The sequence below is a fragment of the Eublepharis macularius genome, chromosome 2 (assembly GCF_028583425.1).
Source record: "Eublepharis macularius isolate TG4126 chromosome 2, MPM_Emac_v1.0, whole genome shotgun sequence".
Lineage (NCBI taxonomy): Eukaryota > Metazoa > Chordata > Lepidosauria > Squamata > Eublepharidae > Eublepharis > Eublepharis macularius.
In genome coordinates this window covers 235,416,412-235,442,132 of record NC_072791.1, presented here as the reverse complement: position 1 = coordinate 235,442,132, position 25,721 = coordinate 235,416,412, and the positions used below count along the sequence as shown (strand labels likewise).

General features: G+C 48.3%; 1 protein-coding gene across 1 annotated transcript in view; it reads right to left on the bottom strand.

The window, feature by feature from the left end:
• The window catches only part of LOC129324707 (aldehyde oxidase 3-like), a 147,162-nt gene that overhangs the window by 74,730 nt on the left and 46,711 nt on the right, over positions 1 to 25,721 (bottom strand). The window contains exons 19-20 of the mRNA XM_054972081.1: positions 24,590 to 24,714; positions 1,670 to 1,803 (exon numbers count right to left, since the gene is read on the bottom strand). Of these exons, the coding sequence (XP_054828056.1) occupies positions 1,670 to 1,803; positions 24,590 to 24,714 (259 nt within the window). The remainder of the gene's footprint in view (positions 1 to 1,669; positions 1,804 to 24,589; positions 24,715 to 25,721) is intronic.

Here is a 25,721-nt window from a genome sequence, read left to right as displayed (position 1 = left end):
CAAGTGTCATTCATTACTTGTAGCTTGGCTCTAAATGCCTATGGAAGAGCCCAACAGTTTCTGCTCACATAAGAAACATGCTGGTGAATTGCTTGAAATGTGTGTTACTGAACAGCAAGAGGAAGCAGCTCAGGCTGGATAGAAAGGGAGAGACTTTGTTGTGGGGTAGGGAGTTCGCATCCCCTCCATCCTGCCCCCTGAAAAGTTCGTCCGGTAACGGTTACTAGGATGCTTGTTCTAGGGGGGTAGCTGCGTGGGCCTGCAGTAGAACAGCCAATCCGAGTGCAGGAGCACCCTGGAGACCAAGAAGATTTTCAGGGCATGAGCTTCGGAGAGTCAGAATATGTTGCAAGGCATCATTGGAGCCAAAGGTAGGGAAAGGCTTGTGCTAGCGAGAGGTGGCTGAAGGCAAGAGTGGTTTAGTTTATGAGCCACACTTGCCGGGGGAATGGAGGTGGGGCATGGAGCATCAAGGAGACAACAAACCAGGATTAAACTAAGATAGAGATTTGTCAGTTTACCCGTGGCGAGGCTTGTCAGTGACATCATAACATTGCCGGCAACACGCTGATGCCCGATGGGCCTGGAAGTGACGTCAGCACATGGCTGGGTATTGGGGCAAAACTCTGGTTTCACCACATGCTCCAGCCAGCCTCCCCACATGCCCTCCCCACTGACCAGGTGAGTGGTGCTGGGGGGCAGCAGCTGGGGGTGTGAGATCCTCTTCCCTCAGTGAAGGACTGGCAAGCCTACTGGTTATAAGTGCATCCCCAGTTAAAAAGTTGCTTGCAAACATTTCTGTTCCCACCTGTTTAACCAAGCAGTTTGTTTTACTTTGTTGGGGCTTCACTTCTCAAGCTTGACTAGGCCCCTGCAATGCCCTCACCAGTAGAGGGGTGTAGTTTGGAAGGGTGAAAGGAAGAAGGGGGGAACGCTGGGCCCTCCCGGAGTTGAACTCCTGGACCAGAGTGGTGGCAGCCATTAAGGCCCTTGCCTGCTCCATGGCTGAAGGGGACCGGAGGGAAAGGGGGGGTCCTGTGGGGCTAGAGGACTACTGGAATGGGACAACCATGGAGGACAACCCCCCCACCTACCCCCCACAGCCCCACATTTTTATTTATACTTTTGTAGTTTAGTTAACACTAAGCAGAAGATAGACAGACACTTAGGCTAAAGGATAATAGAAACCAAATATATATTTTTTAAATTAAAGAATTTCCCTCTGAGACGTTAATATCACCTCACATTTACCTCATAACTTTATAATTTCTTAATGTTATCATTACCTTTTTTACACTGAACTATAATTTACACTATATATTCAATAACTTTCTACACAGGAGGGTTTCTCTACTGTTAATTAATTTTTACTTTAGATTTAGATTTAGAATACTAAAACTATTAAATATATATATAATTGTTTACTATCTTGGTTGCTCACAGAATAATAGCTTAGCAATGGAGTTGACCTGGTTTCTTTTTCCTTCAGTGGTAGTGGCCACACAATGCCAAAACTGGGAATAGGAGGGGAGCTGAGGAATTTCTATATGAGAGGACAGGACACATACAATTGTACGGTCCTTTCTCCACTCCCTGAATCCAGATTTGTTTGCAAGTCAGAAGAAGGCATCAGTCAGTTTATTAGATCATGAACAATCGTAGCTCTTACTTGTGCGCTGCCACTGCTGCTGCGGCGGAAAAAAATGAAGGTTTTGTACTTTTCCCTCCAAAACCTCCACCAACTCGTGTTGTGTGGCACCTGATCCTATTTGACTGGACACCCAATGTTGTAGTCACTAATTTCTGTGAAAAAGAAGAAAGCAGGTTTTAATACATTCCAACGCTTCCTATTTAATCTTGTTTTTCTGAATTCTTGGCACATAAATGCTATTCTCAGAAACTTTTGTGAGTGCAGGATTGAAATTAAAAATAATTCTGTAACTAAAAATTGCTTCTGTGCCTATACCCCGAGACCTTTAGGGGCAGGTCCAAGGGTGGAAATGACAGCGATCCGAATCTGCTAAACCCGAATCGAGAGGCTGATTCGGGTTTAGCAGAAACCCGAATCGCCCAGCCGATTCGGGTTTACCAATTCGGATTGATTTGGATTGATTCAGATCGATTCGGTTTTTTTTCAATGGGAAAAAGCCTCCCAAGGCTTCTCTGAAGCCTGGGGGAGGCATTTTCCCACCAAATCACCCCAAATTTGGTGGGGGCCTTCCTCTAATTCCCCTCTAACAACCCCCCAAGTTTCAGAAGGATTGGACTTTGAGGGGCCATGTTATGGCCCCCCAAACTAGGTCCCCCATCCTCGCCTAAAAAAAGCCATAGCTTTAGGTTGCTGCTGCTCATCTTCATTCATTTTTTCCTATGGGGAAAAAATGAAGAGGCAGGCTTCCTTTTCCAGGGGTGGCATTTTGCATGCAAAATGCCCCCCAACCCTCAGGGGCCCTTCTCCCACCTTACCTCCCACCCCCCACCAAGGCTCAGCCTGCTCCCACTTGGGGGGGGGGCATTTCATGGCCTCCCCAAGTAGGTGCTCTCAGCCCCCAAAGTCCACCTCCTACAGCCCCACACAAACCCAATTCCCCCCCCAGCTGCCACACACAGACCCAAATCCCCACATTAGCCCCTCACAGACCCAAATCCACCCCCCAGCAGCCCCACACCCATAACCCCAGGAACAGGCTGGCAAAGGCCAGCCCTCTCCCTTTGTTCCCTATGCTGGGAACTTCTAAACTCTGTTTCCCTGGGCAATTCTGCACAGCCCAGGGGTGCCACAATGGTGGGCACACTTCTGAGTGCCAGCTGGTCCCTGTGAAAGAGCGCCTGAACCACAGACACCCTCCGTCAAATTCCCCCACCACCTACAGAGATGGCTGGCCAGCCAGCCCCATTGTTCCCTATGATGGGAACCAAATGCACAACAAAGAATAAAACACGAACAACACAAAATAAAGTTTTTAAAAAATTATTTTCTCCCTTTCAAAGTACAAGTAGGCAAAGCATTATGACACATTACACCAGCAGTCCCCCACACAGAAAAATAACACAACTCACTTAACATCAGAGAATCACAAAAGCACAATTCCTGTCAAAAACACTTTATTTCTTGAACAGTTTTAGGTTACACAGCAGGGGGGCACACCAAAGGGCATTCCAGCATTCCACCTCACAAAAATAACACAACTCACTTAACATCAGAGAATCACAAAAACACAATTCCTGTCAAAAACACTTTATTTCTTGAACAGCTTTAGGTTACACAGTAAGAGGGCACAACAGGGCATGATAGCAGTGTACTACACAAAATAATACAACCCACTTCACCGTTTTTGACAGCAATTGTGTTTGGGTGATTCTCTGATGTGATCTTTCTAGGGTTTGGAAGGGGTTGTGGAAATGGAGATGAATGCAGAAGAATTAACATTCTGTTCACCCATGGTTGAGATTGGGAACCCGCCATTGTGTTCAAGAGGTGGTGTGGAAACCACAAATAGGAGAAACAGCCAGATTTTGGGATTTTAAATGATCCAAAATCAGATTCTGCTAAAAGAAATTAGGAAATGAACCTGACATGTACAGTATTGATGTACTCAATGCATATGTGTAAATTGTAAAGGAGAATGAGTAGAACCAGTGTTGTGTGTATTTAAGAGTTTTTAAAAAACCCACATCTGCACCAATATAGCACAAATTTATGCCCCCCCTAAATTAACTGAGACTAGGATCATATTTCGTAAGGCCAGAGGAGTTAGCCGTGTTAGTCTGTAGTAGCAAAATAGAAAAGAATACAGTAGCACCTTTAAGAGTAACCAACTTTACTTTAGCATAAGCTTTTGAGAAAACCGGGTTGCACTCACCTGTAAAACAGGGCTGCGCTTACCGTAACTTCTGTTCACTGACGTCTTCTGTGCAGGCACACATGGGACTGCTCATGCGCAGCCTGCCGACCGGAAACTTTTTTCTAGTAAAATGTCCACTAGGGGGTGCCTGTCCGCTGGATGTGCATGCGTGGGCTTTCCTGCCGAAAACGACATCCGGCGGCGGCACCCCCTCGCCCTCAGTTTCTCCTGTGCCTCCGACACCCCAATAGAAGAGAGGAACACAGCGGGGCAGGAGGGAGGGATTGTGTGCCTACACAGAAGACATCAATGAACAGAAGTTACGGTAAGCGCAACCCTGTTTTCATTGTCCGTCTTCTGTGCAGTCTCACATGGGAGACTCACAAGCCACTTACCTCAGAGGTGGGCGTGTTCCCTAATGAAAAAGAGAATGGAGAACAGCCTGACCCACTGCTGCCTCTCTTCTCTCCAGCATATCCATGGCGTAATGCTTAACTAACGTCTCTGACAAGGCCCAAGTTGCAGCTCTCCAGATGTCATGAAGTGGGATCCCTTTCAGGAACGCTGCAGATGCTGCTTGTGCCCTTGTTGAATGCACTTTGACTTTCAAAGGGCAAGGTACAGCAGCCTGTGAATAACAAGTCTTAACAGTCATAGTAACCCATCTCGATATAGACTGAGACATGGCTGCCCTGCCTTTCCTAGGGCCAGCATAACACACAAATAGCTGTTTATCCCTCCAAAAAGGCTTTGTCCTCTGGATATAAAAAAGAATTGCCCTCCATACATCTAAAGAATGAAAGGCCCATTCTGCACTATCCAAAGGTGATGGAAAAATACAGGTAGGACAATATCCCAAGACGTGTGAAACTGGGTGGACACCTTAGGTCTAAACTTCACATCTGGTCTAACCACTTTGCTTTGATGGACCTTCAGAAAAGGTGGGTCGTGTCTAAGGGCTGCTAATTCACTTACTCTACATGCCGAAGTAATGGCCACCAAAAAAGCTACCTTAAAGGACAAAAGGTCACAGGTAGCCAAAGGTTCAAATGGAGGCTTAATGAGCTCAGCCAAAACTAACTTGAGGGACCACTGAGGGACAACCTCCCTAACAGGTGGTAACATGTTCTGCAAACCTTTAAGAAAAGTCTTAGACAAACTATGGGAGAAAACAGTCTTCCCATCAATTCTGGGGTGGAAAGCCGAAATGGCTGCCAAATAAATTTTTATGGAGGAGTTGGAAAGTCCATCATCCTTCAAGGACAATAGAAAGTCAAAAATACACCCCAAAGTACAGTCCAAAGCATTGAATCCCTTGGCAATCGCCCAAGTCTCAAAGCGCTTCCATTTGGCAGAATAAGACCTGCGAGTATTATCCCTTCTGGCATTAGTCAATACCTCCGAAACCCTCACAGAGAAGCCTATTGGCCCAAAAGGAGCTACGCTGTGAGGCTCAGTCTGGGTAGATCGTGATATAGGATCCCCCTGTCCGACAGGAGACTCGGATCTTGTTTGAATCGAAAGGAAGACCCCCGTGAGAGCTGCATCACCAGATGGAACCAAGGCTGACGAGGCCAAAAAGGAGTCACCAAAATAACATGAGTTCCGTCTCGCTGAATCTTGCTGACTGTCCTGGAAATCAGCAGGAATGGAGGGAAAGCGTAAAACAGACGACCTGTCCACCTGATCTGGCACGCATCCCCTAGTGAACGGTGTCCTAGTCCTCCTCTGGAACAGAACTGAGGAGCTTTCTTGTTGCTCTCTGATGCAAACAGGTCCACCTCTGGAAACCCCCACATCAGGAATACCTCTCGCAAATGTACATCTGCGATTGTCCATTCGTAGTTCTCGGAGGCCAACCAACTCAGTTTGTCTGCGACCACATTTGACGTGCCCGGAATGTGAACCGCCTGTAAGAATATGTCTCTGCTCAGAGCCCACTCCCAAATCAGCACTGCTTCATCGCAGAGGGTCTGAGACGTGGTGCCTCTCTGTTTGTTCAGATAGAACATGGCCATTCAATTGTCGGTCAATATTTGGACTGTCTTGTGGTGTACGGTATCTGCAAATGCAATAAGGGCATAGCGTATAGCTTTGAGCTCCAAATGATTAATGTGGAGTTCCCGGTCCTGGTCAGTCCAGGTCCCATGAGCTCATAAAGAGCCACATTGAGCCCCCCAACCTAATAAACTGGCATCGGTGGAAATAGTAACTTGATGCTGAATAGCACCAAATGCAACTCCCTTAAGGAGATTACTATCAGGCAGCCACTAGCCCAAGGAACAAATGATGTTGCACGGGATGGAGTACTTCTGACCCTGGTGATCAGACTGAAAGTTGTGGACTGAGAGAAACTACAATTGAAGGGCCCGCATATGTAACCTAGTCACAGGGGTTACTGCTGTAGCGGATGCCATGAGACCCAAGAGTTTCTGAATAGCCGCTATTCAGAAAACAACACCTGGAGAATAAACCCACTATATATTTAATTCGTAAGGCACGGTCTGAAGGCAGGAATCCCTTATTCTGTACCCCATCCAATACTATGCCAATGTACTGGGCCCTTTGTGAGGGGATGAGTATAGATTTTTGGAAATTCACAAGGAGACCCAGCCTAGCACATGTTGTTACCACCATGTGTATCTGTTCCTGCAATGCAGCAGCTGATGGCGCTGACAAAAGCCAATCATCTAAGTATGGGTATATAGAGCACCCCTGTCTCCTCAAGAAGGCTACCACTGGGGCCATACATTTGGTGAAGACCCTGGGCGCGGTGGAGAGGCCAAAGGGCAATACCTGGTATTGGAAAATTCACCCATTACAGACAAATCTAACACATTTTCTATGGGCTGGGTGAATAGAGATATGAAAGTACGCGCCCTTAAGGTCTAGGACAGCGAACCACATGTTATCAGGCATTAACTGAAGGACTGTGGCTAATGTAAGCATCTGGAACTTTTTAACCTGTACAAACTTATTCAGACCTCTCAGGTCTAATACAGGACGTACACCATCGTCCTTCTTATCCACCACAAACATTCTAGAATAGAATCCCAGTGGGGATTCATCCTGTGGTATCTCCCGAACTGCTCCCTTTAGTTGCAAGGCTGCCACTGCCGTGTGCAGCTTCTGCAATGGGGTATAAAGTGAAAAATCAGGGAGAGACAACTGTGGGTAAACTTCAAATTCAACTTTATATCCAAACTTGATAACATTCAAAACCCAACCATCAACTTGAATCTCAGACCAGGCTATTGCAAAATCAGCCAATCTGTCACCAAAAACCACAGATTGCTCAATTGTTAGTCAGAATTGTTTGAGTTGGTTAGCCGTCTCCTTAGTAACCGGACTATGTTGGCTCTGGCGCTAGCGGTGGTATGGCCTGCGATGTTGGTAAGGGCCAGCCTGCTGCTGGTGTTGTTGCCTATAAGAGCCATACTGAGGATACGGCTGATATCTCTGCTGTCTGCCTCGATAGTATTGAAACTGCCGGTAAGGAGGGCGGTTGGAGAAAGGTTGTTTGGAGTGGATAACACCGTAGGAATGTGCTGTCAAACGATCCTTGTGCTTCTGAGACAGATATTCATCTGTCTTGGAAGAGAATAAAGTTTTTCCCTCAAAGGGTAAGTCTTCCACCTTGTTTCTGGTTTCAGGTGGAAGAGCTGTAGTACGCAGCCATGCGTGTCTGCGGAGCACGACCGAAGAAGCCAATGCCCTAGATGCAGTCTCAAGGGAGTTCCAGCCCACACTAATTTGTTGTCTGGATAGTCGTAGTGCCTCATCCATGATCACTTTGGCCAAGACTCGTTGGTCATCAGGAAGTTTGTCCAGAAATACTGCAATTTGTTTCCAAAGAAAAATCTGGTAAGCCCCCACGATAGACGACTAGACGAGTAGTTCGCTATCTTCAGTATGAGGGATGGAGTATATCTTCTTGCCCAAGGAATCTAACTTCCTACTCTCTTTGTCAGTAGGTACAGCTTGGGATCCCTGCCTCTGTTGCACCTGCATCTCCTCAGTTACTAAGGATGATGGTGGAGGATGAGAGAACAGGTAAGTGCAGACATCGTCTCTTGTCTTGTAGAGAGCCTCTAGCTTGCGGGAGGTGGCATGAATAGAGGCTGGTTTCTCATATGTGGAAGAGATCACCTCGGCTAAGCCTTCTATGATAGGGAAGGCAACATTAGATGGGTTGCCTGAATAAATGTATTGCAGGATCTTATCCTTCGGCTTAGGGTTAACAGCCGCTACCTCAATTTCCAAGGAACGAGCCATCCTAAGCATCTGCTCAGTGTATAAGTGAAAGTCCTCAGTGGGAGAAATCCTGCCCGACCCTATGATAATTTCATCAGGCGATGGAACAGATGGCGGGCTAGTGCTTTGGTCATGTCCCGCTTTTGAGTATTGGTAGGAGGGTTCACGAGTTGGGGAACCATAACGTGAATACTCACCCCTGGGCAACTCTCACTTGTCCCAGAATGAGGTTGAAGCATGGGTCTGAAGTCTCTCATACTCGGATCTGTACCTGCCGGGCCCTTGATGATAAGAAAGCTCGAAGGGCATGTCTTTGTCATATGGTCGGGTTTGATCATCCCACCAAGGGCTTCTCTGAATATCCCCTTCATCCTCCGAAGATTGGTAAGGGGGGGGGACCTCATCCAAGGAGAAGGTGTCTTAGGTCTACCCCAGACCTGCTCAGTCTGCACGGAGACCAATTGTGTTTGCTTCGCCTTCTTTTTCGCCTTTTTAGTGAAATAAGACCTGCGAGTATTATCCCTTCTGGCATTATCCCTTCTGGGAGAATAGGAAGGAACCGTCTCAAGGACTCTGTGGCGAGCCATCTGAGATAAGCATGCTGTCTTCCCAGGAGCTCGACGGCCTGTGTGAAAAACTATACACACACACATACAGAGGATGATTGCAGGGAAAGGGAAGATGGAGGGACTGTGGGCAACAGACCTGACATTTTGCCCCCCCAAAGGCCCCCCTTCACCCCCCTGGCCCCGGCTTGGCTGGATATTTTTTGTGGAAGTTAGTTGTGAGATGTGGAGTGTTAACATGGGAATGTTCGACCCATTCCCTGAAGCTTTCATCAAAGTCTTTCCATCTGATTAAGTAGTAAAGTTTTTTTGTTTTTCCATTTAGAGTCCAAGACTTCCTCCACTTCATAGTAGACTTGGCCATCAACTAGGGTTGGATGTGGAACGCCTTTCTCAGGATGCCAGTCGTCGGGAGGCGGGGCTTTTTTAAGTAGGCTAAAGTGGAAGGTTGGGTGCACTTGGCGTAGGTTCTTTGGCAATTCAAGTTCTACTGTCACTTCATTGATTACTCTTTTTACTGGGAAGGGACCCATGTATTGAGTCCTAGTTTTTTGCAGGGCTGATCACTTTTGAAGTTTTTAGTGGAGACATACACCCAGTCGCCGGGTTGCAGGTTCCATTGTTCAGTGCGACGCCGATCTGCATACTTTTTGTAATCCTCTTTGACTTTCTTTAAAGTCTCCTGGATGATACTCCACTGAGCTGTTAAGGAGGACCACCATTCTCTTAGGTCTCCTGCCTTATGAGTCTCTGGGTTGGTGGCAAAGGGTAGGGCTTGTCCCTCGTATCCATGCACTATTTTAAAGGGGGAAACTCCCGTGGAACTGTGTACTGTGTTGTTGTACGCATATTCAGCAAAATGGAGAAAGTTTATCCAGTTGTCTTGCTGATAGATAATGTAGCAGCGTAGGAATTGTTCCAGCACTTGATTAGTGCGTTCCATTTGCCCGTTGGTTTCAGGGTGATGAGCAGAGCTTATTCCTTCCTTGATGCTGGCAACTTGGAGGAGCTCCCACCAAAAGTTGGCAACAAATTGCACACCCCGATCTGAGATCACTTTGATAGGAAATGAGTGGAGCCTCACTATACGTTTCATGAACAACTTGGCTAGTTTTTTGGCTGTTGGGATAGTGGTAAAAGGGATGAAGTGTGTTTGTTTGGAGAACAGATCCACCACTACTAATATGCATGTGCACCCCTTGGAGGATGGTAGGTCGGTGATGAAGTCCATCGAGATCACCGTCCAAGGTCTGGGAGGAGTCTCTAGCAGTTGGAATAGTACTGGGGGCTTTCATCTTCTGGATTTCCCCATTATACAGACTTGGCAGGTGGATGCATATTGGGAGATGTCTCGTCTCATGTTGGGCCACCAGAACTGGCACTGAATTAGGTGGAGGGTTTTAGGTAGCTGAAGTGACCAGCTAGTTTGGCGTCGTGGCACTGTTGAAGAATTTCCTTGCGTAGACTGTGTGGAATATATGGTTTGTTGCCTTTGTACCATTCACCCGCTTCTGTTTGTGTGAGCTCGTTGTGAGACACGCCTTCTCCATCCTTTTCCACTTCCTCTTGCACCTGCCTTTTCCAGTCAGAGAGATCAAGTTTCTTATTGAGTTGTTGTTTCACTGTTTGGCTGCGGGTTGTCACTGCCCCTCCCAGTTGGGTTGGTGAAAACACTGTGTCAATAATTTCCTCTCTGGCTGTCATGTTGTGGCATTCGTGACAGGGCATCTGCTAGGAAATTGACCCGCCCTGGTAGGTAATTGAGTGTGAAGTTAAACTTGGAGAAGAACTCAGCCCAGAGGAGTTGTTTAGCATTTAGCTTCCGGGGTGTGTGGAGAGCTTCTAAATTTTTATGATCTGTCCAAACTTCGAATTGGCTTCTGGCCCCCTCCAGCCACTGCCTCCAAGTAGTAAGAGCCAGTTTAACAGCAAAGGCTTCTTTTTCCCACACGCTCCAGTTGCGTTCTGCATCAGTAAACTTTTTGGATAGATATGCACAGGGGTGGAGTTTGCCTTCAATGTCAGCTTGTAGCAACACCCCCCCCCCTGCTGTGTTGCTGGCGTCGACTTGCACAATGAATTTGCGGTTTTCATCTGGATGCTGCAGCATGGGCTCTGAGATGAACTTTCTTTTCAGCTTTTCAAACGCTTGCTGACACTCCAGTGTCCACTGTAATTTGGCTTGGGGTTTTTTCTCTTGACCCCCTTTCCCTTTGGTTTTTAATAAGTCCGTTAAAGGCAGAGCTATTTGGGCAAAGTTTTCTATAAATGGTCTATAGAAATTGGCAAACCCCAGGAAAGATTGTAATAGCCTTCTCGTTTGGGGCGCTTCCCACCCCTCCAGTGCCTGTACCTTAGCTGGGTCCATTTTCAGTCCTTGACTAGATATTCGGTAGCCCAGGTAATCCAACTCCTCCTTGTGAAACTCACACTTGGACAGTTTGACAGGTAAATTATGCTTGATTAGGGCATTTAGCACTTTCCGGACTAGTTCAACATGTGATTCCTTATCTGCCGTATAGATAAGGACATCATCAAGGTAAACAACCACCCCTTTGTACAGGTATTCATGGAGCACTTCATGAATAAGCGTCATGTACACAACAGGGGCGCCTTTAAGCCCAAACGGCATGACTAGGTATTCAAATGGTCCTAAGGGCATTTTAAAGGCAGTTTTCCATTCATCCCCCTCCCATATTCTAACACAGAAGTATGCATCTTTTAAATCCAGTTTCGAGAAGACTTTGCCTTGAGCTACTACGCTGAGCAGATTCCGAATCAAAGGGAGGGGGTAGGCATTTGACATGGACACTGCATTAATGCCTCTGAAATCTGTGCATAGTCTCAATCCCCTGTCCTTCTTTTTGATGAACAAGATGGAGGCGGCATCTGGGGAGCTAGCTGGCCCGATGAATCCCCTCTTCAAATTCTTATCTATGAACTTCCGTAGCTCCTGGCGCTCCGCCGGGCTCATGGAATACCTTTGGGTAACTTCTCCCCGGGAATTAATTAAATGGCACAGTCAGTATTGTGGTGGGGGGGAAGCTCATCCACTTCCTTTTCGCTGAAGGATAGGCAGAAATGCCTGTACTCCCAAGGGATGGCTTTCTCCTCCTCCTCAGCTAGTAAGGCGACGTTCAAGGGAGAGGGAGGTGTCCCGCCCCACTCCCGTGTCCACGCATGCACACTGCACTAACTTCCTTTGAACATGACAACCCCCTCCGACCATTTGATGTAGGGGTCATGGTCTCCTAGCCAGTGGCTACCAAGGATCAGGGAGTATTTAGCTGTGTTGCTGACTATGTAGGGGCAGGCCTCCCAGTGTTTCCCCATTCCCGTGGGTACAGGTTCCATTTCAAAAGGGGCAGGGCTCATACTTGAACCGTCCATTTGCTCAAAAACTATTGGATCCTCCAGTTCATGGGTTTTCAAGCCTAATCCATTTACTAGGGCGGGCAAGATGATATCTCGGGAGCACCCGGAGTCTATGAGGGCTTGTACCCACACATGAGTCCCTCATTTTGGGTTTACAAGCACTACGGGCATGAACAATATGGCTCCCCCTTTCTCTCACCTCAGAAGGGGTGGACTCCTTGGTGACCTGCCGTGGGGGCCCTTTTACAGCAGGTCCTTCTTGTTTCCCGATGGGGCGGGTACCTCACCTTTGAGAGCGGGCAACTCCTCAGCTTCCAGCCCAGTGTCTGGCTTCCCTCACTGTACAGGGGGCTTGCACGCCATTTTCAGGGCTCGGGGCACTGGTACGGGTCTTGGCACTCCTTTTTCCGGAGGGGCTTTCAGGGGACACTGTGCTGTGAAATGTCTGCTATTTCCTCACTGGAGACATAATTCCTGCCTCCAATGAGTGTCCCAAAGTTCTCTGCCTGGCCCTGGTCCTACTGGTGTGGTCCGGCCATGGGTAGGTAGGTTAGAGGTTTGCCTCGTTCCCAGGAGCTGGTGCTGTTTCACTAGGCGGACTACCTGGGTTTAGTTTTCGACCTCGCAAGCCAGTTGAACCCAGCCTAGGAGGGTGGGTGGATCATCCTGCATCCAACCCAAGGGCTGTTGGCATCCGCGAGCACTGTCCGCCCACCCCTGAGCAAGGCCGGTAACCGCTAACATGTCATAGTGCATTATTCGGACCTGTTCCATGAGGACATCCAAACGGTCTCCCCCCATCGCTGGAGGGAGATTGATCATCCCCGTTTCCGGCACTTCCACATAACACCCAGCTGTCTCATCCCACCAGAGATTAGGACGATCGCTGAGCATTGCCGGGTGAAGCAGCACAGTGGAGGTTTGGAGTGACTCCCAAACAGAGTCTCCCCCCCTTTCCTGCTCGGGCCTGGACTCGGGGATGGCAGTTAGTTGGGGGTCCAGACTGCTGCTGAGTCCTGTCCCAGTAGAGTAGTGGGTGAACAGAGTCCCTCTGCACCGCTCCTCCTCTCTGGGCCTAGGGGCCCACTGTCTTGGAGTAGACAGGGAAGTCCACATCAGATGTGAAGCCCCAGCCTGGGGGATTGCACCTAATTTGGCCCATGACCTTCTGTCTGACTGTAACAGGTCAAGAGACCCCGGTGGTTGATCGGTAAGGCCCTCCACCTCCTCTCCCAGGCAGTGCGACTCGGAGTAAATCCGGTAGCCATCTCTCTGGGGTGCAGGTTGAAGGTAGGAAAGGTATGATTCTCAACAATATGTCAGTCTATGGAAAACAGGATACGTTGAAGCTGAGTTCCCTCCTTGCAGCAAGAAATCCAGGCTCTCTTGAGTCAAGGTTTTTTATTGAGAAATCATAACTAAAGCGTATTTATGTCCATAGGTTACACAGAAGCAGTAAAAGTGTCTGGCTGTACACAGGGCTCTTGTTGAGAATGACGTATGGAATGCTTGTTACAAAGTTCCAGTCCCTCCCTGTGAGCCCCCCACCCCCAGTGCCCATCCAGCTGGGTATAGTCAGTGGGAGAATAGGAAGGAACCATCTCAAGGACTCTGTGGCGAGCCATCCGAGATAAGCGTGCTGTCTTCCCAGGAGCCGGACGGCCTGTGTGAAAAACTCCACACACACATAGAGAGAGGATGATTGCAAATGAAGGGAAGATGGAGGGACTGTGGGCAACAGACCTGACAGACAGACAATGAACTTCTGTTCACCGAGTTCTTCTGTGCAGACTGTCAGCTTGTGGCTAGATAAGGCTCTTCCTACAGGTTCCCTTTCAAAAGCAAACAAGAGTCCATTGATTGAATAAGGAAACTTTACTGCAGAAAAGGTCCATTATAGTCCACTGTCCTGAATAGGAGACTCAGGATGGTACACAGTCATTGTTACCAATGAAGGGCAAAGCATGAGGTACAGAGTAACAGTTCCCATCTGCATCAGCCTCCCCCCACAGTTCTCAAAACAACATCTTTCTTGGGAAGCTGCTCTCCTTCAAGGCCAATGCCTGGTGGAACGGTGTTAGACAAAACAGTCTCCTCCGGTGGGAAAGCTGCCTGGGAACTGGTGCACCTGCGGGGAAAACACTTAGACACTAGAAACATTAGAAAATGGAGTCAGTACAGTTTAAATACACACTGGACCTGACATTCTGCCCCCCTTAAAATAGATCCCCCCCTGGCTTATATGGGTAACGAGTGTGAAAAGCTTTGGTTAATCTAGGAGCATGAACATGTACAGAGTTCACCCACTCATCGTATCCAGAATCAAAGTCCTTCCACCGAATGAGGTAAAAAAGCTGATTCCGTTTGATCTTAGAGTCCAAAATTTGTTGCACTTCGTAGTGTATTTGGTCGTCTATCAAAGTTGGAATGGGTGGAGCTTTGATGTGCCACTTGTCGTCGGTGGGAGCTCTTTTAAGGAGACTGACATGAAATGTATCATGAACATGGCTTAAGTTCATGGGTAAATTTATAGCAACAGTCACTTTATTAATTACTTTGCGCACAGGGAAAGGCCCAAGGAACTTTAATGCTAGTTTGCGGCTTGTCTGACCTAATTTCAGGTTCTTGGTGGAAATATAAACATGATCTCCAGGTTGTAAATCCCATTCGGCCACACGATGGCGATCTGCGTACTTTTTGTAATCCAGTTTGGCTTTCTCGAGGTGTTTTTTAATAAGAGTCCATTGCTGCTTGGCCTCCCCCCACCAGGAAGATACATCAGGCGAATTAGAGGAATGGAGGGGGGGAGCGTCCAACGGGAAGGGATTGAAGTGAGTTCCATATACAATTTTGAAAGGGGCTTCCCCAGTGGAAGCATGCACACTGTTGTTGTATGAGAACTCGGCTAAAGGAAGAAGGTCCACCCAATTATCTTGTTGGAAATTAATGTAGCAACGAAGGAACTGTTCTAAAATCTGATTAGTTTTTTCGGATTGTCCGTCGGTTTGTGGGTGGTGGCTTGAACTGATTCCTTGCTCAATATTCAACATTCGCAAAAGCTCCCGCCAGAAGTTGGCAACGAACTGTCCGCCGCGATCCGAAATCACCTTGGACGGAAAAGAATGTAATTTTACGATGTGTTTTAAGAATAAATCTGCCAGTTTTCGAGCGGTGGGTATAGCAGTACATGGAATAAAATGAGCTTGTTTGGAGAACAGATCTACCACGACTAAAATGCAATTATGTCCTTTCGAAAGGGGTAAATCAGTGATAAAGTCCATAGATATTATTTCCCACGGTCTGTTAGGCGTCTCCAATGGTTGTAGGAGGCCTGGAGGTTTCCCTTTCCGGGTTTTGGCGCTGAGGCAAATGGGGCAGGAGCTAACGTATTGGGAAATGTCTTTGCGCATGTCCGGCCACCAGAATTGCCGTTGTATTAGATGCAATGTTTTCAGATACCCATAATGACCAGCAGTGGGGGCATCGTGACATCGTTGTAATACCTCCCGTCGGAGGCTGTCTGGGACATAAAATTTGCTTCCAGCTAGCCAGTCCCCCTGTGGGGATTGAGCCAGTTTGCTTTTAGGCGCATTACCCCCCTCCTTTTCCACCTCAGCTTTAAGTTTCGATTTCCACTCCTGGTTATGCGGGAGGGGCTGTCTTGCGCGGCTGCGGGTAGTTACCACGCCTCCCAATTGCGTAGGGGAGAAGACCGTGTCTACAGTCTCCTCCCGTTTGCTCTTGTGTTGGGGCATGCGCGATAGGGCGTCTGCAAGAAAGTTAGTTTTCCCCGGGAGGTAATTTAAAGTGAAGTTGAATTTGGAAAAGAATTCTGCCCATCGCAATTGTTTGGCATTCAGTCTGCGAGGGCTGCGAAGGGCCTCCAAATTTTTATGATCTGTCCAGACCTCGAAGGGATATCGCGCCCCCTCCAGCCAATGTCTCCAGTTAGTGAGGGCCGCTTTCACTGCAAAAGCTTCCTTCTCCCACACATTCCAATTCCTTTCTGCTTCTGAAAATTTCCTTGACAGGAATGCACAAGGCCGTAGTTTCCCATCCTCCCCCTTCTGCAATAATACCCCTCCTATCGCCGCATCGCTGGCGTCGACTTGCACTACGAAAGGGTAATTTTCGTTGGGGTGGCAGAGGATGGGTTCCGTTACGAATTGTTCTTTTAGGCATTCGAAAGCAGTTTAGCAATCGGATGTCCACTGTATTTTGGAGGAGGGTTTTTTAGCCTGGTCCCCTTTATTTTTCGTCCTTAACAATTCGGTTAAGGGAAGCGTGATTTGAGCAAAGTTTGCTATAAAGTCTCTATAGAAGTTGGCAAAGCCCAGGAAGGACTACACTTCTTTGCGGGTGGTGGGAGTTTGCCATTCTTGGATCGCTTGTATTTTGGCTGGATCCATTTTTAACCCCTCTTGGGAGATACAGTACCCAAGGTAAGTGAGTTCAGTTTTGTGGAATTCACATTTGGACAGCTTAATGGGAAGTTTATTGTTCATCAAAGTGGACAGGACTTTTTGCACCATTTGAACGTGTTCCTCCTCCGAGTCTGAATAAATTAATACATCATCAAGGTACACCACTACCCCTTTATAGAGAAATTCGTGTAGAACTTCATTTATCATGGACATGAATACAGACGGGGCTCCCGCCAATCCAAAGGGCATAACTAAATATTCATACTGTCCGAGGGGTGTATTAAATGCGGTTTTCCACTCATCCCCTGCCCTGATACGGACGTGGAAGTAAGCATCTTTTAAGTCTAATTTTGTAAAGATCTTACCTTGGGCCACGACGTTGAGAAGATCTCGGATGAGTGGGATGGGATAGGCGTTGTTGGTAGACACAGCATTAAGTCCTCTAAAGTCCATGCACAGTCGAAGTCCCCCATCTTTTTTCTTCACGAAGAGTACCGGAGCGGCATGGGGGCTATTGGCTGGGCGGATGAACCCTCTTTGAAGATTGGTGTCGATGAATTTTCGGAGCTCCTCTCGTTCATGGAGACTCATGGGATAGAGTCGTCCTTTGGGCAATGAGGCTCCAGGTACAATTTCCACCGCACAGTCAGTTCGTCGGTGCGGGGGTAGAGTATCAGCTTCTTCTTCGGAGAAGGCATTCAGAAAGGGCCAGTACGGTTCGGGAATTTGGTTTATTTCTTCTTGGGTGAGAAGAGCCTTCTCGATGTGAGTTGGATCACTACCCCAGTTTTGGTTCCAGCGATGGTTTTTACAGTTGGGGTGAGTGAAGGTGATGCACCCCTCTGCCCAATTTATGTAGGGATTGTGATCACATAGCCACTTGCTGCCTAAAATTAACGGGTATTTGGCAGTGGAGCTGATGACAAAAGACCTTTTCTCCCAGTGTTGGCCCATGCCGGTGATTATTGGGATGGTTTCAGTGGTCACAGGGTTCATATTGGTGCCATCCATTTGTTCAAAAATCACTGGGTTTTGCAATTCACGAGTTGGTAGCACTAGTCCGTTGACTAGGGCCGGGGCGATAATGTCTCTCGAGCAACCCGAGTCGATGAGGGCTTGCACTCGGATGTGCATCTTCCTCTCCGGGTTAAGTAAAGTCACTGGCATGAATAAGATGGACCCAGGTGGCCGGTTCCGTGCAGGGACGGGCTTGGGGCGGATCTGTCGTTTGGGCCCTTTTACGACAGATCCATCTCGTTTCCCGACTGGGGGCTTTCTGGATTTACCTCTGCGTTTGGGGAAGCGGGGTCGTATTCCATAACTTCTTCCGCTTCCAGTCCTCTCTCTGAGGCGGGCCTTTGGGAAGCGCCGCGGCCTCTGTTCGCGCGTGGCGCGGGAATCGGGCGTTGGAGAGTAGGAAATGGAGCAAGGGTTGGACGCCGTAGTTGAAGCGGAGGTCTTTGCACAGGCCGGTAGGGGCATTGTGCTGCAAAGTGACCGGCTTGTCCGCATTGCAAACACAGCCCTTGTTGCCATCTAGCATCCCTCGCTCCACGGGTGGCATACCCAGCTCCCCATCCTCCCTTCTGTAAAGTCAAGGGTCTTCTTTGTCCCGTTTGTTGTTGTTGTTCAACCAAACGGACTTCCAAAATGCGATTTTCAACTTCGCATGCAAGTTGGATCCAACCTAACAACGTAGGGGGATTGTCCTGCATAAGGGCTCTGTCCAGAAGTCTCGGGTTTAGCCCTTGCTTGAACAGGATGATTTTGGTGGACTCCTCACACCTAGGGCATTTGGCAGCCAATTGTCGGAATTTCGTGATATAGTCTCTCGCCGACATGCTGCCCTGTTTGATGGCTTGCAATTCTGTTTGGGCCCTGGTTTCCTCTAAGGGGTCTTCATATTGCGCTCGAATAGCATCCACCAACCCCTGGAGAGTATTGAGTTCCAGGGCCCCGATATTGTATAGTCCTACATACCAGTCCGCTGCTTTGCCTTGTAAGCGGGAGCCGAGATGTTCAATTTGACTGGCCTCGCTGCCAAAGAGGTGTCCCCACCGGTTGAAGAATTGCACAACTTGCACTAGGAAAGCTCCCAGTTTGGAGGGATCCCCATCAAAAGTAGCTTCCAGTTTCACCCAGCCCATCGGGAGGTCTTGCCTCGGAGCCGGTGCTGGGTAGAAGTCCGTCGGAAGCATCAATGGCACTTGAGGTACGGGGGGACCCGATTGTGGTAGCGGCGCTGGTTGCGCTGGCGGCGGCATCACCAGCTGAGCCGGGGGTGGCGGCCTCGGCTGGGCTGGCGGTGGTGCCCTCGGCTGGGCTGGCGGTGGTGCCCTCGGCTGGGCCGGTGGCTGCGGCCGTGGTCGGGCAGGCGGCTGCAACCTTGGACGGGCTGGTGGTGGCAATACCGGAGGTGCTGGCAGTAGCGGTTGAGGTGGAGGTGGCCGGTGCGGGTGAGTAATGACAGGCCGCTGAGGGGCGGGTTGGTGGGGTCGTAGTGGTGTAGGCCCCACCGGTTGGTTCGGAGGTGGTATTACGGGCTGCTCAAGTGGCAAACGTATTGGTTGCTGCAAAGGGGTTAGTTGCGGTCGAAACGGAAGGGGCCGCAGCGGCGAAGGCCTGATGGGTGGTGGGCCGCGCAGGCTTGCCCCTCCCGGCGTCGTGTCTCTGGGACGCAAAGGCTGGTCTTGTGGCGCCGGTAGACCGTCCCTCGGGGTTTGCTGAATGGGAACCACTTCTAGCGGTCGTTGCGGTAATTCCTCCCCAGAAGGGGCCGGAGGCTCTTCCGTCTGATCCGGCCGAACTGTTATTGGAGAAGCGGGAGGGGGTATCACCGTCGTCTCGGTTGGACGGGTTGGCCCTTCTTCCCCTTCTCTAGGCTCCTCCGCTGGAGTCTCCTTGGGAGATGGATCCCCGTCCGATTTAGGGGGTTCCGTCGGAGTCTCTCCAGGTACCTCAGCTGGAGTATCCCCGCTCGGCGGAGTTTCGTCTATTCTAGGGAGTTCCGTGGGCGATTCTCCCGGTTCCCCAGGGTAGGATTCTTCCTCTCCCGAAGGCAGCGGCTGCTGCGGGGCGTCCTCCACAGGATAGGACATAACACTTTGGAGGGTGGAGATTTGTACCGCCATTTCTTCAGGTGAGATTCTCTCTCCTGCCCCCATCGCTGAGATTAGGTGAATGGCATGAGCCAAACTTTCCTCCATATCGATCAGCCTAGCTTCCAACTGTTGCATTCGGCTAGGACCCGGTTGCCCCATCACGGAACCTCCCTCGGTTGTACTCACCAGGGAAAACGGCCCCCAAGGCGGAGGATCTCCTTGATCGACTCGCGATCTCGCTGCTAGAATTCCTTTGGCTAGGCCCGTCACTGCCGAGATGCCGGAATCTACAGCATGGGTGCGACTTTGCATTTGCACCCAACTTTGTTCAGGAACTTCCGTTGGCTCTTTCCATGGGGCAAGTTCCGAATAATCCCAACTCAGGGCGCCGCGGCGGGATGTGTTCCCGTCCGTCTGTTCGGCCGTCCTGTTCCAAAACAGCCACGGTTGGCTGCTATCCAGCTCAGGGACAGTCTCTAGGCTTCGGCGTCGAAACTCTTGGATGTAGCCCTCCGGCCCGGCGCTCTTGCGTTTCTCGGGGTCTGGCTCCCCACTCCGACGGGGTGGGTAGCGAGATCAAGGGGAGAGCGGCAGCCGTCGGCCTTGTCCCCTCACTGCCGAGGTCGATGAGAGGCGGTGTAGAAGTCGAAGCTCCGGCCCCGGCTGGCACCTGAGATTCTTGGGGTTGCACTGTTTGACTGTCGGGGGACGCATACGGATCAAACAAAGGATCCCTGTCCGGGACTACCTTGGATTCCGCTGGGCCCGACTCAGGCATGATTGGTAACAAACTGTCAGCTTGTGGCTAGATAAGGCTCTTCCTACAGGTTCCCTTTCAAAAGCAAACAAGAGTCCATTGATTGAATAAGGAAACTTTACTGCAGAAAAGGTCCATTATAGTCCACTGTCCTGAATAGGAGACTCAGGATGGTACACAGTCATTGTTACCAATGAAGGGCAAAGCATGAGGTACAGAGTAACAGTTCCCATCTGCATCAGCCTCCCCCCACAGTTCTCAAAACAACATCTTTCAGTCTTGGGAAGCTGCTCTCCTTCAAGGCCAATGCCTGGTGGAACGGTGTTAGACAAAACAGTCTCCTCCGGTGGGAAAGCTGCCTGGGAACTGGTGCACCTGCGGGGAAAACACTTAGACACTAGAAACATTAGAAAATGGAGTCAGTACAGTTTAAATACACACTGGACCGGACACAGACACACATGGGGACTATGCACGCACAGGCCTCCTGACAGAGAATTCTTTAACGCGTCTTAGAGCCCATTAGGGGCTGTTGCTCTTGTATCACATAGCAACCACTTCCCGCCCAAATGGTCATGTGACCTAACGGAGAGCAACGGCCCCTTCCCTCAGTTCTCCTAAGCCACCACAACTCATACAACTGGACTTAACCAGAGAGTTCACAGTGGGGTAGGAGGGAGGGCATGTGTGTCTGCACAGAAGAACTTGATGAACAGAAGTTACAGGTGAGTGCAACCCCGTTTTCATCTTCGTTCTTCTGTGCAGCCCCACATGGGAGAGTACCAAGCTACACACTCACAAAGAGGTGGGGTGAATCTCTCCCAAGTTATCATTTAATAATATAAAACTTAATCATACTATGTAATAAACTTCATATTTTAAAAGTTTACGAATGCACAGGCAAATGGGAGATCTGCCAATAAAGATACAAGCACTTGCAACGATTTAAAATCATCGCTTTCTTTCTTTTAAACAAAGACTGCAAAACTGCTTTAATGGTCACTACCTTCTATGTGATGTAAAACTCTACACCATAACACAAGACAAAAGTGTCTGACTATAACCAGACAGCTATCTTGCAGATTGCCCCCAATTTCTTTTCTTTTCTTTCCTTTTTAAACAAGGAATCCATGACTACCACATGCTATGTGCAACTGATGTCTAAAGTGCAATGTCCACTTGAAAGCACTCGTTGATAGTTAAGAAACTGCCTTACAAATATGAAATAAAGGTACCGCTCACAGAAAAACCAGTGAGGAGGTAGCCAGAAATCCAGTAAAGTGAAATCCCCAGATAAAGGGGCCTTGAGCAGTATGTGGGTATGCCAACTGGATGATAGACCCCATATATGTATCAATGGGCTAGACTGACATCCATTCACCTTTGATTGAGCCCGAAAACCACACAAACAGATGCAGTCCTGATCGAAAAACCACCTTCTCCCAATTAGAACAAAATGACAAAGCTCTTTTGAACTGTAGTGAATGTATTATATGTTTCCTGTGTCCTGTATTGTGAGTTTTGTAGAATACAGGTATGGTGATCTCCTGAAACAAGTCAAAGAGAACAAGAAAACTTAGCAGTAAATGGATGGCAGGTTAGAGGAAATTTTGCCAAATTTAGCCCAAAAGACAGGTTCAGTCCTAGGCACTGACAAGTCAACTGCTTTCCTAACCACAGTAATATCACATTGATACTCACTCACAATAAGCTTAAACATCCCATTGAGGAATTGGCGGGACTAAGATAAGAGACCACAGGCTTGCCTTTAGTCTGAACATGAATGGAGTCCAAGGCAGATAGGTGAACCTTATGAATTAGAGTCAGCAAAAAACCCTCTAAGTTCAGGGTGTGTAGATACTCAAATATAAAGAGTAAAAGACTGCTCTCAGCCATAGTGCCCTTACTCTACATCTACTCTGAAAGAATTTGTGTTTTTTTCCAATTTGGAATCATAAAACATCAAAGTGGAAATTCCCACCGTCAGGAAGGAGTACTTATATGGAGATTACCATAGAATGGATCAAGGGTATCATGCTGACAAGGGCGTGAAACTCAAAATGGGAGGAAACGGGTGCCCAGTTGAATCACGCCCGATATAAGAGGAGGTGGCATATGTACCTCTGTTTGGACCAATCAAGTAATGTAAGAACACAATCTGCCTGGACCCCAAAAGGGGTACTGGTTAACATTCAATAGGTAAACAAACTTATGTACAAAGGAAAAATTAATGGGATGCCTAGACTAGGCAACTTGTGCATACGTGTAGGAACATGTCTCCAAAGACAGGAGATCGCTATCCGTTCTAGAACAGTACTTGTGCCTTGACATTAATGCTAATTGTGAATTTGTTCACCTTCAGAACTACCTGCTGCAGGACTATTGGCAGCAGGATGATGTTGTTTAGAACACATTAATGAGTGGAACTTAAAATGGTACTCAACCCTTTCGGCCTAGTGTTGTCTGGGCTCGGGATGTAAACTCTCTGTATGGAAATTCCGTCAAATTTGCCCAGCTGCAGAAGACCCTAAAATCTGCCCAAGGGTTAAGCCATGCTGAGCATTCCCACTGGTGTGGCAACAACGGCCGTGGTGTTGACCATTTAGGCTTGAATATCTTTTCCCCAACACATTTGTGATGAAACAAGAGCATAACACATGGTTCTAAATTCCAGTACTTAAATACGTGATGTGTTTTCACTGTCAGACCATTCGTTCTTATATAACAGTATCATAACCAAGCACACTTCCACTGTGCAATGAAGCATCAGTTGTCGGCATAACATGATGCTGCCTACTATAAAAGGGTGCACCCCTGACCAAACTAACGGCCTCACTGTCCCCTTCCAAGGGTCCTGAGGATTTGTCTCAGGATGGACAAACTCATGAACAGAGCAATGTGAGGAATGACCTGAAAATCCCTCTGCAACCATCTCTGTAAATGTATATGTTTCGCATAGTAAGGGGTACCATTGTCGCGACAGTTTCCATAGGCTCCAGATAAGTTGGAGTCATTTGTCTGAGTCTAGCCCGGGGGAAGGATGACCCTGGTATTCATGTAGTCCAATATTGCGTCACTGTGGACAAAAGACTCTGGGTAGACTGCCGTTGTGACCCTTCCGTCAAAACACCAATGCTATGTGTTAACGTACCGCATCATATCACAACCTCAGTTATAAATTAATTCAGAAAGTGGTGCAGCAAAAAGAACAACCCAGGGTTGTAAAATGGACCAAGCTGGTTCCTTGCAGTTCGGCATTTTTAAGACAACAACAAGAAAGGGAAGATCTGCATATAGAATACCCTGTCTCAGTATTTGCATCACAGCTAACTATGCAAGCGTCACTGGTAGAGATATGGTAATAACCGTTCTCCAAATCCATGTCAGCAACCCAGCAATTAACTTGTACAAAAACTAGTGAAGAGGAGAATGTAACCATTCTACCCTTGATACCCTAAGTACAGCAAACTGTCTGATATCTGGTATAGGCTACATCCACCCGTTCCTTATTTACTAAGAAAAACGTGGGGGAAAAAACCATAACTAGAGATCTCTGAATGGTCCCTTTGTATTAAGAGACCAATTTTCTTCCTCTAATGCTAATGAGGAATTATTTGCAGCTGCCATAAGTAATATACACACAGAAGTTTCTGAAGTCTAAGCCGTGGTCATCGTTCAGTATGGCTAAGACCCGACAAACAAAAGTCACTGATCATGTTCAAGGAATAGGATATCAGTCATTCAGAAGACCCCTTAAGGCCCTTGAGACTGCGATTGCTGCAATGATCCCAGGACTATGCAGAACCCCAACTCTTCCCACCTGAAGCAACGGTGGTGAGCTGGAGGGATGTGGCAAAACCCATCAGTTATGCTACTGACTTTGGCTGTGTTCATTAATGTTTTTGACTTCCTCTATTGCAACTCTGCTCTTGGAAATCACTGATAGCTGACCACAATGATGTGAAAGTGGGAGTACCTAATCAAGCTTGTGTGGAAACTGTTTACATTAAAGAGAAGTTATATCTGAGCACTATAGAAAGACGTTGCTGTCCATGGGGTCCTGTTATAGTCAAAAAGGGGTTGTGGGGGATTTGGGAAAGAGAACCACCAAACCGGTTTGCTAGAAGTAATGCTGTGATGAGGTAACACACCATGAGCAACGAAAGCCTCTTTCATATTACCTTTAATGTTTGGGGGGGGGGGGAGAGAGACACCCTGTGGTCCAGCCCCAATCTCAGGCCCTCTAACACACTTCAGTTGGAGCTACCTGTACATTTGAAGCATCTTGGGTGGAGACGTATATGTCCATTTCATTGTCCTCTTTTCTTGGAATGACGATAGTGCTGTTGGTTTCCATGTAAAAATGTCTTTGCCCTCCAATGTGGTTTTCACCTGTTAAAAATCAAGCAAAGAGTTAAGCAAGCAAGCATGCCCTCCCCCAAGTGATTTCAGTGCAGCAGAAGTTCTGCAAATGACAATACGTGAACACACTGTCCACATACACAATACTGTTGTGGGATCTAATACAACAGGCCCACCACACTGCGCTCTGGTGTTCTTGACCTTGATCTAGAGTTCTGCTTGGGGCTGGAAGAAGGTGTTCTGAAAGTGGGGGGAGGATAAAGATAATCTCCTTCTCATGGGCAGATGGCTACTTGCTGGAGTTTAGACTTACAGGGATACCAAAACTCCACAGGGGTGGGGGTTCAGTTAAGGAGGTCTGTCCTCAAAGCGTGATGAATCTGACTGGTTTTTATATGTCATTGGTTGACTGATATGGTCAGCGTTTCTGTCGATACCCTGGTTGAACTCTGGAATGAGGAAATTCCTTGGACGGTTGACGTGGCTGCTCCAAGGTGCCCCCCCTCCTGTCGAAGAGCCCAAGCAGCCCCTGTGGATGATGGAGATAACTTAGCAGATAGCGGAGAAGAACTTGGGATGTTTCGATGCGGGCAGTGGTGTGTCCCCTCCTGAAGAAACCTACTCTGGACCCAGGAGAGCTGAATAACGGCTTCCCAGTCTCAAATGTGCCATTCCTGAGCAAGGGGATTGAATGAGCAGTGGCTGAGCGACAGAAGGAAGTGGATGGTTGGATCTGTTCTGATCTGGGTTCAGGCCTGCTCATGGGACTAAAATGGCATTGGGTGCCCTGGTGGATGTCCAGTGCCAGGAAATGGATGGGGCACTGCAAGCCTGTTTCTTCTCCTGGGCCTCACAGAAGCTTTTGATACCATCGGTCATAGTGTCGTCCTTCTGGGCTGCCTTTGGGGTGTTGACTGGGAGGCATTATTTTGTGGCGCTTTCAGATCTACCTTGAAGGTCGGTTTCAGCATGTGGTACTGGGGGGACTGCTGGCCCACCCCTTTGTGGGTGTCCTCCCTCATTTTCTATTAGGTTAC